The following is a 14,446-nucleotide window of genomic DNA, read 5'->3' as shown; positions in this document are numbered from 1 at the left end:
AAGTGGCACAAGTTGGGCCTATGACATTGAGGTTACACGTAGTAACATGGTCCATCCAAGCCGCAGCCCACAAGAAGCTATCATTGATCGTTTGATGGCGATTTGGACCATTACGAGAGTAAGAGGTGACCAGCAAAGGGGAAGGGGCGGCCTGTGTCATACAGTGGTAAAGGCTGCTGGAGCACCAGAGTTTTGGGGGCAGAGGTTGTGGCACCATCTGATACATGTATGGAAAGAATCATGGAACCCCAACAGAGAAATTGAAGCGCCAAGGGTATGTTCATCATATAGCATTAAACTCAAAGACCATATTGTACGATATGATCAACCTGCACCTTGTAGGTCTGGTGAAGGCTTTTCCCTCCAGCTGTCTACAGTACGACAGATACAGAAAAAAACACAATCAAAGACTATTGGAGTACTCCCTAAACCTCACAAAAAGTGAACACAGTAGTACTTCATAAACCACAGAATGAAATAGCCCATCACTTAACACAGCAGAACCCAAAAAGGGTGACAAGTGGCCGGTGCAGTGAAAGTGATTCATGCAGGGTTCTTCCTCGTCCTGAAATACAGTGGAGACTTCAGTATACAAATTGGAAATAAACACTTTTCAGGGATCACAAGTGTTGATGATTTCAATAATAGCAAAAATATATAGTATAAATTGAAACTTAGGTTTGCCATCATCTTAGTCCGTTGCTCATCTGCATATCTTGGTTTGCCCTCCTCTCCATCAGCATTTAATATTTGGGTTGCCAAATGAAGACAATGTTCTAAATTTCTTTGCGCTTTCCCACTTCATGTGCCTAGGGCACATCTCTTGTTATTGTTTCCATTTCGATTGTTCGTGCTCGCATTGGTATTGAGGTCGGTTAGGAGATTTCAGTTCAGCATAATTCAGTTAATATCCAACTATTCCATTTTAGTGCCGTCTACGGACTAGTAAATGCCTAACGGAGGTTCAATGAATCGACGGCATTTGGAACTTCCGTTGGTGGTACATAGATCATGAATGTATACAATTTATGACTCATGCCATGACCCTCTGAGTAAAATATAAGTTTTATATGCATACAACTAGTACAAATTAAAGTGTCCCATGTTGTTGGTAATAACTGAACTAAATCATTCGATAATTGGACAGGCAGAATCAAAATAGTGAAGAAAATACAGTGCAGTGCTAGCAGTCAGAATTTTCTTATTCCTGGCTGTCCTGTTTGTCTGACTAAATGGATTTAAAAATTTCACTTCAAATTGAAAGGTCAAGTTCAGCCAGATTACTCCAAGGACACCAAGGTTGAATAATAAGATCGGCAAAAGCTAAGGCCAACAAAAAGGAAATAGACTGCATGTAATGGCAATTATTGTGTGCAAGTTACAATGGAAGGCAATGTGGTAATTACCTTTGGAGATTCAGGAACTTGGGGAATTCTGCTGGAAGGAAGGGCATAAAGAAATTTGGTTTAGCCTTGACCAAATCAGCGTCGTCAGTAGAAAGATCTTCCTCATTGATGTATGGAACAACTGAGCCAACCACTCGCTTGGTGCTCAGGTCAATGGTAACTAGCGAGATCTTGAACTTGCCAGACAAGTCTGCCCAATCATACAATACAAAGTGCGCAACATTGATATCATCCATACTCAGCAACGGGAGCATCATAACCTCACGTGGGAGATCCTTCGTGGGGTGTGTAGCCCACAGGTCATCTGCTTTAACCACAAAACTATTGGCTGACTGCGTTTCCGTCAGTGCCATGGAGATGATGGTGAAACCAGCAGGCACCATTGGGCCTATATCAACGCCATCACGGCGGACAACATCAAGGAATGCCAACGTGCGACCACCTTCGGTGACGCACAAGCCGCGGTACAACTCGGGGCGGTACAACTCGGGGCGGACTGAAGGATGGTAGCTGGAGTAACCCGGAGGAAAACCGACGAAGACGGCCTTGGGGCTGTCTCCACAGACGTCCTCACAATACAATATGCCCATCCTATAGTCCACCCAGCAGAGGGAATTCTTGAAGGGAACCACTTCGCTTGTCGTAAAGTTGAGCAGATTGATGTGTTCAACATCCTGCCCCTGGAGCGGCAGATACTTGGCCTCCCACTTCTCACCACCATCAGTAGAATCATCTCTGACGGTCGAGCGGAGCACCCACAACTCCACCTCCAGCGCCTCGGCCTCCGGGTCACGCCTGCTTACGCTCATATACGCCACGGCAAACTCCTCACCACAGCACAACAGGCCAACACCCCAAGGCTCGAACGGGCGCGGGATCGGCCTCCCGAAATACGCGTTGTGCACGGTGCAACCTGGCAGCCGTCTGAGAGCAGGCGTGGATTGCGCCTGCGAGCGGGGGTCGGCGGCGACGTAGTAGATGAAGTAGTCGTGCGCCATCTCGCCGAACGGCGACGGGTAAGAGGGGTCGACGAAGGAGTCCAGCCTGAGGAGGACGAGGTTGCGGTGGGCCGCCGCGAGGTGGCACATCATCTCGTGATTGGGGCCTCCAGGCCAGCTGAGGTAGAGGCGCGAGGGAGTGGGGGGCTCGGCGAGGATGAAGGAGATGCGGAAGTGAGCGCCGACGGAGGTCTCGCCGGTCGCGGAGGTCCTCTTGTCCTCGCGGAAAGACTGGGCGTCGTCCCTACGGAAGATGAAGCGCTCCAGCATCACCCAGTTTGGGAGGGCGCCGGAGCCGGCGCTAGCGTCGGCGGCGGCCATGGATCTGACGGCGGCAGCGGCGGGCGAGGAAAGGGGATCGATCGGTCGATTTGCTAGGCTGGGCCTGTGTTTATTTGGTGGTCAATTTTCTTGGGCAGTTTGAATGGATCGATGACGATGACGGATCAAACTGAGAGGCATGCGTGATTGGTCAACAATTTAATTATGACCATAAGTAAAAATACAATTTTATTGGGAAAACTACTGGGCTCGTTTTAGGTGAACGGTGCAGCATGCCTTGCATATGTCATTTACCTGCTCTCAAGAAAAGCACAAACTTGAGCGCCTGCCTTAAATTCGAGCACGAGAAAGCATATCACTATTCACTAGTGTTGTAGTACAAATTTTCATGACTCCAAGGGGAAAAAATAAATCATGATTTTGTTTCCATTTTGCGTGTCCTCTTCAGTACGTACTAGGTTTTTGTGTTGCTTTGATTTTTGCCACGGATACACTCTATTCTTCATCTCGCGGATTCGGATGGACCGGTGGCGGCTCCCTCTCGCGGATTCGGATGCGAAGGGGCCGGATCCGGCGAGGATGTGCCGCCCTCGGTTGCTTGGAGGTGGCGCGAGGAGCTGGGGCGTGGGAAAATGGAGGTAAGCGTAGGTGGGGAGGAAAAACTGATACGGCCAAGTAGGGGCCTCCCTGTACGCCCGTAGGAGAAAGGATTTAAAGGGAAAAGGTAGGGTCCTTCCTAGAGTAGAGACCCTAGTAAGGACGTGTTGGAGTTGGATTTTTTTTTCTCCCGTCCGTACCTTTTAAACTCTTAGGAGCTTTGGTGGAGTTACTCTTGTACGCTGCGAGTTGATCAAATTGCTAGCCGGCTAGCTGGCTGCCATAATGTTACAATCTTAGCTGAGGGAGAGGCATGAGGAGGGAGAAGAGAAGCGTTGCTGCATTTGTGCATTGGGCTCGTGAAATATTATTAGGCTATCCCCGTGGCTACTCCTTTTTTCTCTTAGCGTTCAGTTTGGATTCCTCCAAACTTTTTATATGGCCATTTTGACACACAAAATTATTTGCCATTTGTTTTCTTATTTGCTTTGGTGAATTGATGATGGTGGACTGCAGGTTTGCGAAGATTCTAGCCTACTGACATGCATTAGCAAAAAATCCAAGTAGCAGAGCAAATGTTTGGGATGCTTTTGTCCTCCGCGAATGGTTTCGTAGTTGGAGCTTCTGTTTCAAATCATAGGTTAGTTTTCCTATAAGTTAAGTTGTATAATTTTGATCAATTTATAAAAAATATATTGACATATACAATTTCAAATTAAAGAAATTGAATAAAAAAGATAAAATGATTTACAAATTTAAAACAATTTGAGTATGTTTTCAGTAGATTTGTTTAGAATATTCCCCAACCTGATCTTATACAACTTTTTTTTTGTTCTTGGCTAGGCCAAGAAATTTCCATGAACCAAGGATTTGTCTATTCAAAGGAAAAAAAAATGCAATATTGCGTTGTCACTCATTTTCTCTACAACAATTAGGGTTGAGCAAGCGTCAGTCCATTATTGTTCCATTCTTGTACAACTTAGTTAATTCGTTTTTCAGTTTTGTCTAGCTCAAACTGAACAGTTATTTAATCAAGTTAAATTAGAGTGGATCCACGAACCACTCCATGCCCATCCTTAACTATAATGACAGGGACAGGTAGATGGCTGCAGAGTATCTTTTGACGTAGCTGCATTTGTATCTGCGCTGTGCATTACTCATTAACTTTGTAACCACCCGTTATTTTTTGCGTGCGTTATGTAATTTGAAAATATTTTGTAAAATGGAGGAGTGAAGCTCTAGCATGCTCGGAGAAGAAGTTGCAAGTGTGGTCATTCCTTGCTTAACTTTTATTTGGCTCATGGACATGGACAAGTATTGTGCACACATGGTAAGCAACTGAGCATAAATAGGTGAAATCAAAACATGTATTCAACCATCCAACGCATTTGCAATCAAGTACTACTAATGATATTTATTAACGATCTGTCATGTTCGTATCACATGAATAGAAGGACAAAACAACCAAATCTAAAGTTAAGCTTTGAACGTAAGAGGTGTTTGGATACGAGGTGCTAAACTTTAGTAGAGTCACATCGGATGTTCGAATGCTAATTAGGAGGACTAAAAATGAGATAATTGCAAAACTAATTGCACAAATGGAGCACCACATTGTCAAATCATGGACTAATTAGGCTTAATAGATTCATCTCGCGAATTAGACTCCATCTGTACAATTAGTTTTATAATTAAACTATGTTTAATACTCCTAATTAATATCCAAACATCCGATATGGCAGGTGATAAACTTTAACAACCTGCATCTAAACAGGCGCTAAGACGAAGAGTCCTTGAGCCCATTGCCCAAGACAAAAAGCACAAGAGCTCGGCGCGCGAAATCCCCAGGCTGCCCCTGAGATTCCGCACCGAAACGGCAAAACCCCACCTGCTCGTCCGTCCCCCACTTCCCCTGTCTCGCTCACTTTCTCCTCCCCGGCGGAAAACTCCACCCACCGACCAGCGATGGCCGCGGCGAAACCCCACTTCTCGCCGCACGCCGCCTTCGCCGCCGCCGCCTCCTCCCCCGGCTCCGCCGCCGCCGATGCCGAGGCCGATCTCGTCGTCTTCCGCCTCCTCCTCCCGCCGTCCTTCTCCGACGCCGACACCATGCGCCTCTACGCCGCCGCCAACCCGCTGCGCCGCCGCACCGCCGCGCTGCAGGTCCGCGTCGAGCCCCTCGACCCGACCGCCGCGGGCGGCCGCGTCGTCGCTGCCGTACTCGGCCCCGCCGCCCCCGTCCGCGTCGCCGAGGCCTCCTCCTCGTCCGGGGAGCCCCTCGCGCTCTCGCCCGCGCAGGAGGCGCTCGTCGCCGTCGTCGACGCCGAGGGGGCGCTCTACCGCGCCGAGGAGCAGGGGCCCCGCGGTCGCGTCACGTGCCTGCTCCTCGTCGAGCCCGACCGGCTCGAGGCGGCCGCCGGGAGGGGCGTCCTGGGGAGGATCGCCCTGAATGCCGGCGCCCACGTGCGCGTCGTGCCGTTGGAGGAGGCGGCGCCGCCGCCGCAGGGGCAGCCGCCCGAGGAGGTAGTGGAGGTATACCAGCGATCTTTCTTCTACGATTTTAGCTAAGCTGGTAGTTGTACGTGCTACTCTTCATGCTTCCCTCAATCGCTATTGTGCTCTGTGCATTTGTGAATCCTCCTTTTTGGGGGGAAATGTGTGGTTGCATACTGGACGTGAGCTCACGCTTGCGACCCAGTGCAGTGTCATGGAAATTTAAAAATGTTTGAATGTCTTTGTTTACATGAAGGGAGAGGGCCAGGGGAATCATATATAACTTCAACATAGAAAATTGCAACTTGTTCTAAAGGTGCAGCTTGCTCTTTGCTTCCATATAAGTAGGGACTGTTGTTTGCTATGCAGCACGATTACCTTTGTGACATGATCTGCTTATAATTGTACAATGTGGAATCGTGGAATTGATTGTCGTGCAATGTGCACGCATGGTGTGCACAGATACTAGCAATGCTTATGAGCTTCTTTTGGATTTGACATGTTGTACATTTTTTTTTGCAGTGCGATATTATTTTCTTGACCTCGACACATTTTGTTCTCGTTGCGCTGTTTCTCGTATATATTACTTAGTTATGTATTCTTTCATAGGTGCATTCTTATCGCAGCACGAGTCCATTTCTGTACTGTTGCAAGAAAAAAAATGTTAATGAACTAGAAGGCTAGTATAGGTCTATAGGATCTAGGACAATGAATCACACAGATAACGAGCAGTCTGTTCTTGCCTCACTTAATAATGCTGTAGCAATGAGTAATCCATTTGGTTTCTGGTTCTTTTGCTGCAAAACAAACTAATGAGCAAATGTTTAGGCACATTGTCAGGGATTCGTGTAATGACCTTTTGGTTTTTGGAATGTCGGTTCTGTGCATTTATCATGAGATCATATGACTCATGACGCTTAATTACTGAGAAAGATTTACTGCTGTGATTTGCTACTCTACAGTTTTGGTTAGTGTCTTGTTTTGTTTATTTTTCAGATAACTGGAGATAGGACTGCTGTAAGGAAAGCTCTAGTTGCTTTGTCTAGCTGTCTTCAAGGTGATCAGCCAGTCGATGGCTCAACAACTTCTGTTAACAAAGAAGGTTCAATACTCCCATGGGCATCTTCAGAAGTGCCTGAGCCAAATGTCGGAATTTTGTGCTCAGAGGCATCCACAGAGTTTGCACAAGGCAGTGTCCCTAAGACTGGTTGTCCAGAAGGTAATACAGGAGATGTTCAAAGTAAAGGTCTTCAGCAAATTTCATTCAGACTTCTCTTGCCTACCTATCTTGCTGGAGGTTTGATTGGCAAGAAGGGCTTGATTATCAAAGGTATTGAAGAGGAAACTGGTGCTTGTATTGATGTGGGCGCTCCTGTTAGCGGTTGCAGGGAGCGTGTGATAACAATTTGTGCCCTAGAGGTTTGATTTTGAACACTAAAAGCTCCTTTTACCATTACTATTTTCTCATTTAGAACTCTTGCTTAACTGTTTGGTAGATAAGATAAAAATAACAGTTTTTGCAATGATGAAGTGGCTGTTCTACATCTCTCTATGTATCTAGAAACTTTGCTTATCTTATACTTCTCATGACATTTAGTAAAGTTCCTTCATTGTATATATTTGATTTCGGTTCCTTGCAGAAGCCAGACTCGGAATATCATATAGTGCAAAGCGCACTACTCCTTATATTTGACAGAATTATGGAGGTGGAAAGCAACACACGCTCAACATTTGAGAAGACATCTCAATTCTCAGCCAGGGCCCTTGTGCTGAAAACTCAATTTGATTGTTTAGTTGGTTTAGGTGGGTCTATAATCAAGGAAATGGTGAATGCAACAGGAGCAAGAATTCAGATATTGGATGATACAGATGTTCCAGAATGTGCATCAAGCTTTGAACTAGTTGTACAGGCAAGCTTTTTTTCCTTAAACAAAAGCATTACAAATATATGCAGTTTGGTAGTACTTGTTTCTTCTGTGCCATGTAATTCATTGAGTTATGAAAAAAATAGCAGCTATTGTTAACGAACTCAACCTTCTGAATTTATGATTCTGTGTTGTGATCATTTGGTATTTACGGCACAGTTTGCAAATGAAAAGCTGACATGTTTGAAATTTCATAAACATTTCTCATTTAAATGTTATTCTTTTTGTAGTGATTGCTCTGTGTCGCTTGAAAGTTTGCTTGTAAGATCCTTTATGTTTTATTTGCATTAGCTAACAAAATATTTGCACATGATTTGTTTCTAATATGATTTGTAAATAAAACTTCTTTTGGGCAACTAGACTCCAAGAATGATATCAGTGCAGTAGTTCTTGACTGGTGTTGGTGTTTACGTTTGACTTGTGGAAGGTCTAAGCTTTCCATGAATACTCGGTGCATCACTTTTCTATTTGTTTTTTCCCCCACTTTTTTGTTCTCTTAACTCATGATTTAGGCTGATTTGTGATTCTACTTTTGTCCTGCTATGTGTTGGACAGCTTTGTACTTATTGAGATTTATCTTTGCTCCCTACAGATCACTGGGGAGCTAATGAATGTCAGGGATGCTTTATGCCTTGTTTCCTGGAAACTGCGTAATAATGTTTTCTCCTCCGACGGAACAGACTACAACAATGGCCATATTCCCTCTTCTGATATTGCTGAATCAAATGCAACCAGCCAGGCAAATATCTATTCAACAAGCCAATATTCAATGGACAATGCCCATATGGTTGATCATGGACCCTCTCTCAGTTATGGAATGGATTCTGTGGAAAAGACTTTCAGTTCCTTAGAGCTCAGTCCTTCAGAAATTCAGGTTATGTTCAAATAAAACTTTATTATATGCTTATCCATATTTGACTATTGCACCATGTTGATTTTTTTCTTGTCTGGATTTTCCAAGGAAAGCCTTCTTTTGAGAATGTAAACATGAACGGAAGTATCGTAGGACAACCACACTCGAAGAAATGGATAGATAAGAACAAACCAATGTATAGAATATAGTATAGCTATGCAGCCTGGTTAGTTGGTTGGAAATATTTGAAATGAATGGGGATATAGGGGAGTCATTCCTGTGTTTCTTGTTTCATTCCTGAAGCTTGGGAGTTCCGGTGTGAAGGGGATTGGAAGTTAGAAGGTCCAACTCCAACCATTTTAAAACTCATCGGATGGCTACTGTTAGGGATTTGCTATTCAAATAAGGATGAATAAATCTCACCCCTTCATGGCAACTTATGCTCACCAATTAAACTACAAATCAGATTGCCTATAAATTTTCCAAGTTTGAGATTAGAAATTAGTATTCCATGGTTAGTTCCACCATGACCTCCTGTTACCTGTACCAATTCTTTGACAACTATTGAAAATGGTATTTGGAGTTATGACAGGGAGTTTGAAGAGGTACTTAGCATGGGAAATTGAATTTAGTCCCAAGTTCATTTGTCATAAGAGGTGGGAAATTTTGGGTAATTGATTTTAGATGGCAAGATAAGTTGAAATTAGTTATGATGGAGTATGAATGTCCAGGATCTACTTGTCTTCCATGGAAAAGCATTGCCCATGCTTAGTTAGCTTCTTGTGCATCCCCTCTTTGCACAATTTGGGCCTTTGAATGGGAAGCTGCATATTGACAGCATCATCATATACTTTTGATCATTACTGACAGAAAAATACATATTGGACACCATTACTTTTTCTCATATTTTAATCTTTCAATTGCATGATAAATCTCCATTTCTTTCATAATACGACTTCTCGTCATCCTTCTGGCAACCTGATTGTTTCACTAGTTTCTTCTGGAATCTATTAAATTGAAGCTAAGTCAGTGTGAATTCAGCCAATTTGTCACACAATAAGAAGTTAACCTAACTGACCTAGTCAAGACGAAGTCCGTGAAATTGGTAGCTGTGTCGAATTGTGTTATGGCAAGTGGGCTGGCCGCAGGCCTAGGCCCACGAGTACTGTAGCTCGTGAATAGTACCACGAGGGGAATAAGATTGGTTTGTTAGCAGGTCATTAGAGATAAGGTTGTTAGAGAGATAAGGTTATTTAAATTAGATTGGGTTTATTAGGTAGCTGTGGCTATATAAGCACAGCCACACCATTCATTGTAATCAAGCAAGAAGAACCCTAAAAGTAGTCAGAGCCTTCAAGGGAGGGCGACGAATAGGTTTTTTGTGCTATCCCTAGTTCTACCATATCATTTGGTATTCAGAGCCTTAGATCCTGCAATTCTGCCATCACCAAAAAAGAATTTTCCCCCTGCGCTAGATTAGATTGATCCCACAAATCCCCTAAAACCCACCCACAAATTGCATCTTCGCATCAACAACCAGCCATGGCAGATTTCACCACCTTGGTTGAGGGCATCAGCTGTGTGTCCGACGATGTCAATCATGTTTTGGAAAGGCTTGATCACTTTGCCCACATCATATGTGAGATATTCGGAGAGCTCCGTGAGGAGTTACTGCTCCTGAAGGACAAGATCGCAGCGCCGCCATCTTCACCGCCATTGAAGGCCAACCTGCCGCAACCGCAACAGCCACAGTAACATCGTCCTCACCGGCCACGGCAACATTTTCCAATCTGCTGGCAGGGATTGTCTCCACTGCTGATTCGGCGGAAGATTCGTACATCGTCGCTGCGCTTGCCTCACTGCCGGCTTCTACGGCTTCCTCACCGACGATTGTGGTAGCATCTTCTCGGGCAGCATCACTTATGCCGCTACCCACCACAGCACCATCAGCGGCAACACCTTCTCCTCCACGGGCGTCGTACCTGATTCCGGCCACCATAGCGAGTCCGCAGGCGGCATCTACACCAACAGCACTGCTGGCCTACAGCAACCACGCGCGCAGGGGCCATAGTCCTCGCCCGCTGAAGCTGCGACTCGCTATCTTGCCCGGCGTGCGGACCCATGTGTTCCCCTGCCGGCACCATCCCTGGCGCGCCCACGGGCGAGCCTTCCAGCGACGCCCCGGAGCCGGCAGCGGCACTGCACCTGTGGGTCGCAGCTTCGCCAGCCGCCTCGACGCCCGCAGCATGGGTCTTCTCCCCAGATGCTCCTCTCCAGCACTCTCGGACCTCCCAGCAGCTCAGCGACTTTGCAGACCTCCTGACCTGGTGTAGTCTTCACACCGCCATCTACCTACAGCTCAGCTAGGCCTTCAACTACGTCTGCTCAAGTGTGCTTCATCACCACTGGGTTCCAGCCCCGTATGGTCTGCAGCTTTGAGCATTGCCTCAGCTCGAGGACGAGCTGTCTAGGGGTGGTGAAGTTTTATGGCAGTGGGCTGGCCGCAGGCTTAGAGTACTGTAGCTCGTGAACAGTACCACGAGGGGAATAAGATTGGTTTGTTAGCAGGTCATTAGAGATAAGGTTGTTAGAGAGATAAGGTTATTTAGATTAGATTGGGTTTGTTAGGTAGCTGGCTATATAAGCACAGCCACATCATCCATTGTAATCAAGCAAGAAGAACCCTAAAAGTAGTCAGAGTCTCCAAGGGAGGGCGACGAATAGGTTCTTTGTGCTATCCCTAATTCTACCATATCAAATTGATATGCTATTTCTAGCTTCAACTCCAATTCTGATTGATATACAATTGATAGTTTCATTCCCTTGTCATCTCCTGAAATAGTGAAAAGGTGCGGTTGGGTGGGTATTTTATGGTATATTCATTTACAGGGGCGATTATACATGGAAACAACATATGTGGAAAGTGACAACTGACAACATGTGTGAGCTGTTTGATTAAATGGACATTTAGGGTGTTCTCCCTGAAATTAATCATATTTGTTTCTGAAGAAGACATTTGAGTTATGCATGAAGCTAAAACTTTTTGTTTCTTCAATGCTAATAGTGCTCTCCTTTCACTTGGCATGTTTATACTCTACCGTATGAGTTATTTTTTATTTTTGTATCATTCTCCTATGTTCATATTCACTTTTGTGGCACTACTAAAGAAATTTTTTAATAGCAGAAACCTGATAACGAGAATGGTGTCATGATCGACTATTCAGATAATGGGATTCAGAAGCCTACTAAGCCGAATGGCATTGTAATCAACAACTTAAATCATGGAATTGTATTTCCAGAGGAAAACAATATTGTGAGGTAATAGTGTTATCTGTATTTGTTGTTTGTTCTCTACTTACACAATAGTGTGCTATTACCTTTAGAGGTTAATTTTGCTTTCAGATCAAAATCAGTAGTGTATTCTAGTGCATCAATTGTATGTTGTGTTACTTAGTATTGTCTGCATTATCTCCAGCGTATCAAAGCTTATATCTTTATCAATATGTGCTATTCTTGTTGGTGTTCTTGTAACCACAATGTATTTTTCCTTTCTAGATATTTGTTACCAAGAACAAAGTTGTATCACAGAAAACAAAAGAAGAATAATACTCCCTCCGTCCCAAATTATATGTCGTTTTGGCTTTTCTAGTTATTATGCATCTAGACATAGGGTATATCTAAGTACATAACAAAGTCTATGAATCTAAAAAAGCCAAAACGACCTATATTTGGAATGGAGGGAGTAGCATCCAGCTTTTCCAGACTTGCAGAGCCATTCTTGTTTGTGTTATTGTAGTCACAAAAGTGGGGTTTCAACTTTAGCAATTAACATTTGTGTGTAACATCTATCTTGTAAACAAGTATTCTTTTGTACTTTTACCAGTATGATGGATAATACTTTACATTTTTCCTGAAGTTCTGTTCTCAATGCACTGATAATTCTACAATCATCAAAAAGCTTTTCAACTCTAGCATGTACATTGGTCATTACAAATTTACAATCAGAAGTGATCAACAAACCACAGGTTGCTTCAACTTAAAGTTTCTTTATCCTTGGATTTTTTTATTGCGCCATTAACTATGCATCCACGCCCTTCCACTTCTTTGATGACTATTTTTTATGGCTAGTAAGTTTTAGTAACTTGTGATTCTGGTTGCAGGGAAGTTCAGCATGCTGCGATAACAAGAATCACATATGAGACTGCTGTTTCTGGGAGCATCCTAAATCTTGTATTTGGAGAGAGTGGAAACAACCTGGCCCAGCTTACAGAGGTCTTACTGTGTGATTTTTTAACCTTATATGTTTGTTACATTGCATTGGATTCGACTCCAAAATTTACGTTAAATCTTCATTCACACTTTTGAACTTTGTATGTTGAGTTAATAATAAATCAAATGCTTTCAAGGATGAAAGACAATACAAAATTAAGAGATTTATAGTTGACCCTCTTGATCCTTTTTTTAAAGAACCCACTTCCCTGCTTTGCATTAATAGTTAATTAGTACACGTTTTTTTTCATTTCAATTTTTTGAACCATGAGATGTATTGGGCTCTCCTTGAGTTACAAAATTTGACCCATGAGTAGAAAACTGCTCCCTCCGTTTCAAATTGTAAGGTGTTTTGGTTTTTCTAGATATATAGCTTTTGCTATGCATCTAAATATACGTTGTGCCTAGATAGATTGATACATAGTTAAGCCAAAACCCGTTACAATTTGGAACGGAAGGAGTACTTAATAACTGTTACTAGCAGCTTATATCTGCTTGCTTCAAAATTTGGTTGGTACTAATCTGATCTATTCTTTTCGTATACCTATTTCCTTCCTGCATCTCTGTGCCACCTGCTCCATTATCTAATTATGGTTTCTTTTTGTCGTCTCGGAAGTTATAACACCGCTGAATTCTCTACTCTCTGAAACCCACATATAGTTTACCATCCTAAACCATTATTTTTGTGATTTCGTGACATTTTTACTGTCCATGTGAATTCAGATTTCCGGTGCAGACATTGCCGTCTACGACCCACCTTCTGAGGGGAATGAAGCTATGATCGTGGTATCTGGACCGCCGGACCAGGCACAATCTGCGCAGCGCCTGCTCGTTGAGTTGATCCTACAGGGACAATGATGAGCGACTGTAGCGACTGCCAACAGACCTTCATGACGTCTCTTGGGTGCGCTAGCTAACGTTGACGTGAAATAGTAGTTCCTGACGTACACATTGATGTTTTCCGATGTATGGTGAGTCGGGTATACAATGATGGTGGAGGTGCAGACTGTTTTTTTGTTGGGCAACTGAATGTTATGATTGTAAAGCGTATTTAAAGACTTGTCACTGCATCTGCATGGAGAGTTTAGAGCATTGGGATCCGTTATGGACCCTTTATATGTAGCATCAGTTTGCCAACTGATATATTCTGTTCGTGCGTTACATGTCCATTGCGTTCTGACTAGTTTTAGCTCTTGCCATAGTTGATCCAAATGCATGCCCAATCCGCCGGATGTAGAGACAGATCAAAATGGCGAGGAAGTGATAAGATGGTGATTATCAACCATTATCGCTCAGATTTAGCAGGCCTAGCTCTACCACCTCTAACGGGTCCTGAGCGCTGTTTGTTGCCGGGATACTGCGTGGAGGAAGCCACCGGTCACCACCTTAGAGTTGTCACTCCGCCTCCATGCCATCCACCGCTCCACACTGCAATAAGAAGAGAGGGGAATTGGGGAAAGGGAGTTAGGGATTGGGGAAACCGCGAGGTGAACTGGGGAAGAAAAGGGGGCATGGCAGCGGGTGGGAAGTGCGCGTGGTCTGCTATGTGGAGTTGCAGCTTGGGAGCCCGGGCGCGCATAGGGATCACCGCGAGTAAACAGGGAAAGTGTAGATGGAGGTGGAAGT

At 44.2% G+C, this 14,446-nt stretch overlaps 1 protein-coding gene across 1 annotated transcript; it reads left to right on the top strand.

Annotated features, from left to right (window-relative positions):
• The first annotated feature begins 5,130 nt into the window (after positions 1 to 5,130).
• Positions 5,131 to 13,987, top strand: LOC117843106 (KH domain-containing protein HEN4). Its single transcript, XM_034723672.2, has 7 exons — positions 5,131 to 5,812; positions 6,770 to 7,192; positions 7,414 to 7,683; positions 8,291 to 8,572; positions 11,736 to 11,869; positions 12,712 to 12,823; positions 13,544 to 13,987. Exons 1-7 carry the CDS (start codon positions 5,246 to 5,248, stop codon positions 13,676 to 13,678), a joined length of 1,923 nt encoding a protein of 640 aa, XP_034579563.1. The 5' UTR covers positions 5,131 to 5,245; the 3' UTR covers positions 13,679 to 13,987.
• Positions 13,988 to 14,446: the final 459 nt, after the last annotated feature.

The sequence above is a fragment of the Setaria viridis genome, chromosome 2 (genome assembly GCF_005286985.2).
Source record: "Setaria viridis chromosome 2, Setaria_viridis_v4.0, whole genome shotgun sequence".
Lineage (NCBI taxonomy): Eukaryota > Viridiplantae > Streptophyta > Magnoliopsida > Poales > Poaceae > Setaria > Setaria viridis.
The sequence above is the reverse complement of the archived record's forward strand: the minus strand, read 5'-3'. Positions and strand labels throughout refer to the sequence as shown.

Coding starts and splice junctions, on each gene's coding strand:
- LOC117843106 (XM_034723672.2), top strand. CDS start 5,246: ATGGCCGCGGCGAAACCCCACTTCTCGCCGCACGCCGCCTTCGCCGCC. Junction 7,193..7,413: donor TAACAATTTGTGCCCTAGAG/GTTTGATTTTGA, acceptor GGTTCCTTGCAG/AAGCCAGACTCGGAATATCA. Junction 7,684..8,290: donor GCTTTGAACTAGTTGTACAG/GCAAGCTTTTTT, acceptor TGCTCCCTACAG/ATCACTGGGGAGCTAATGAA.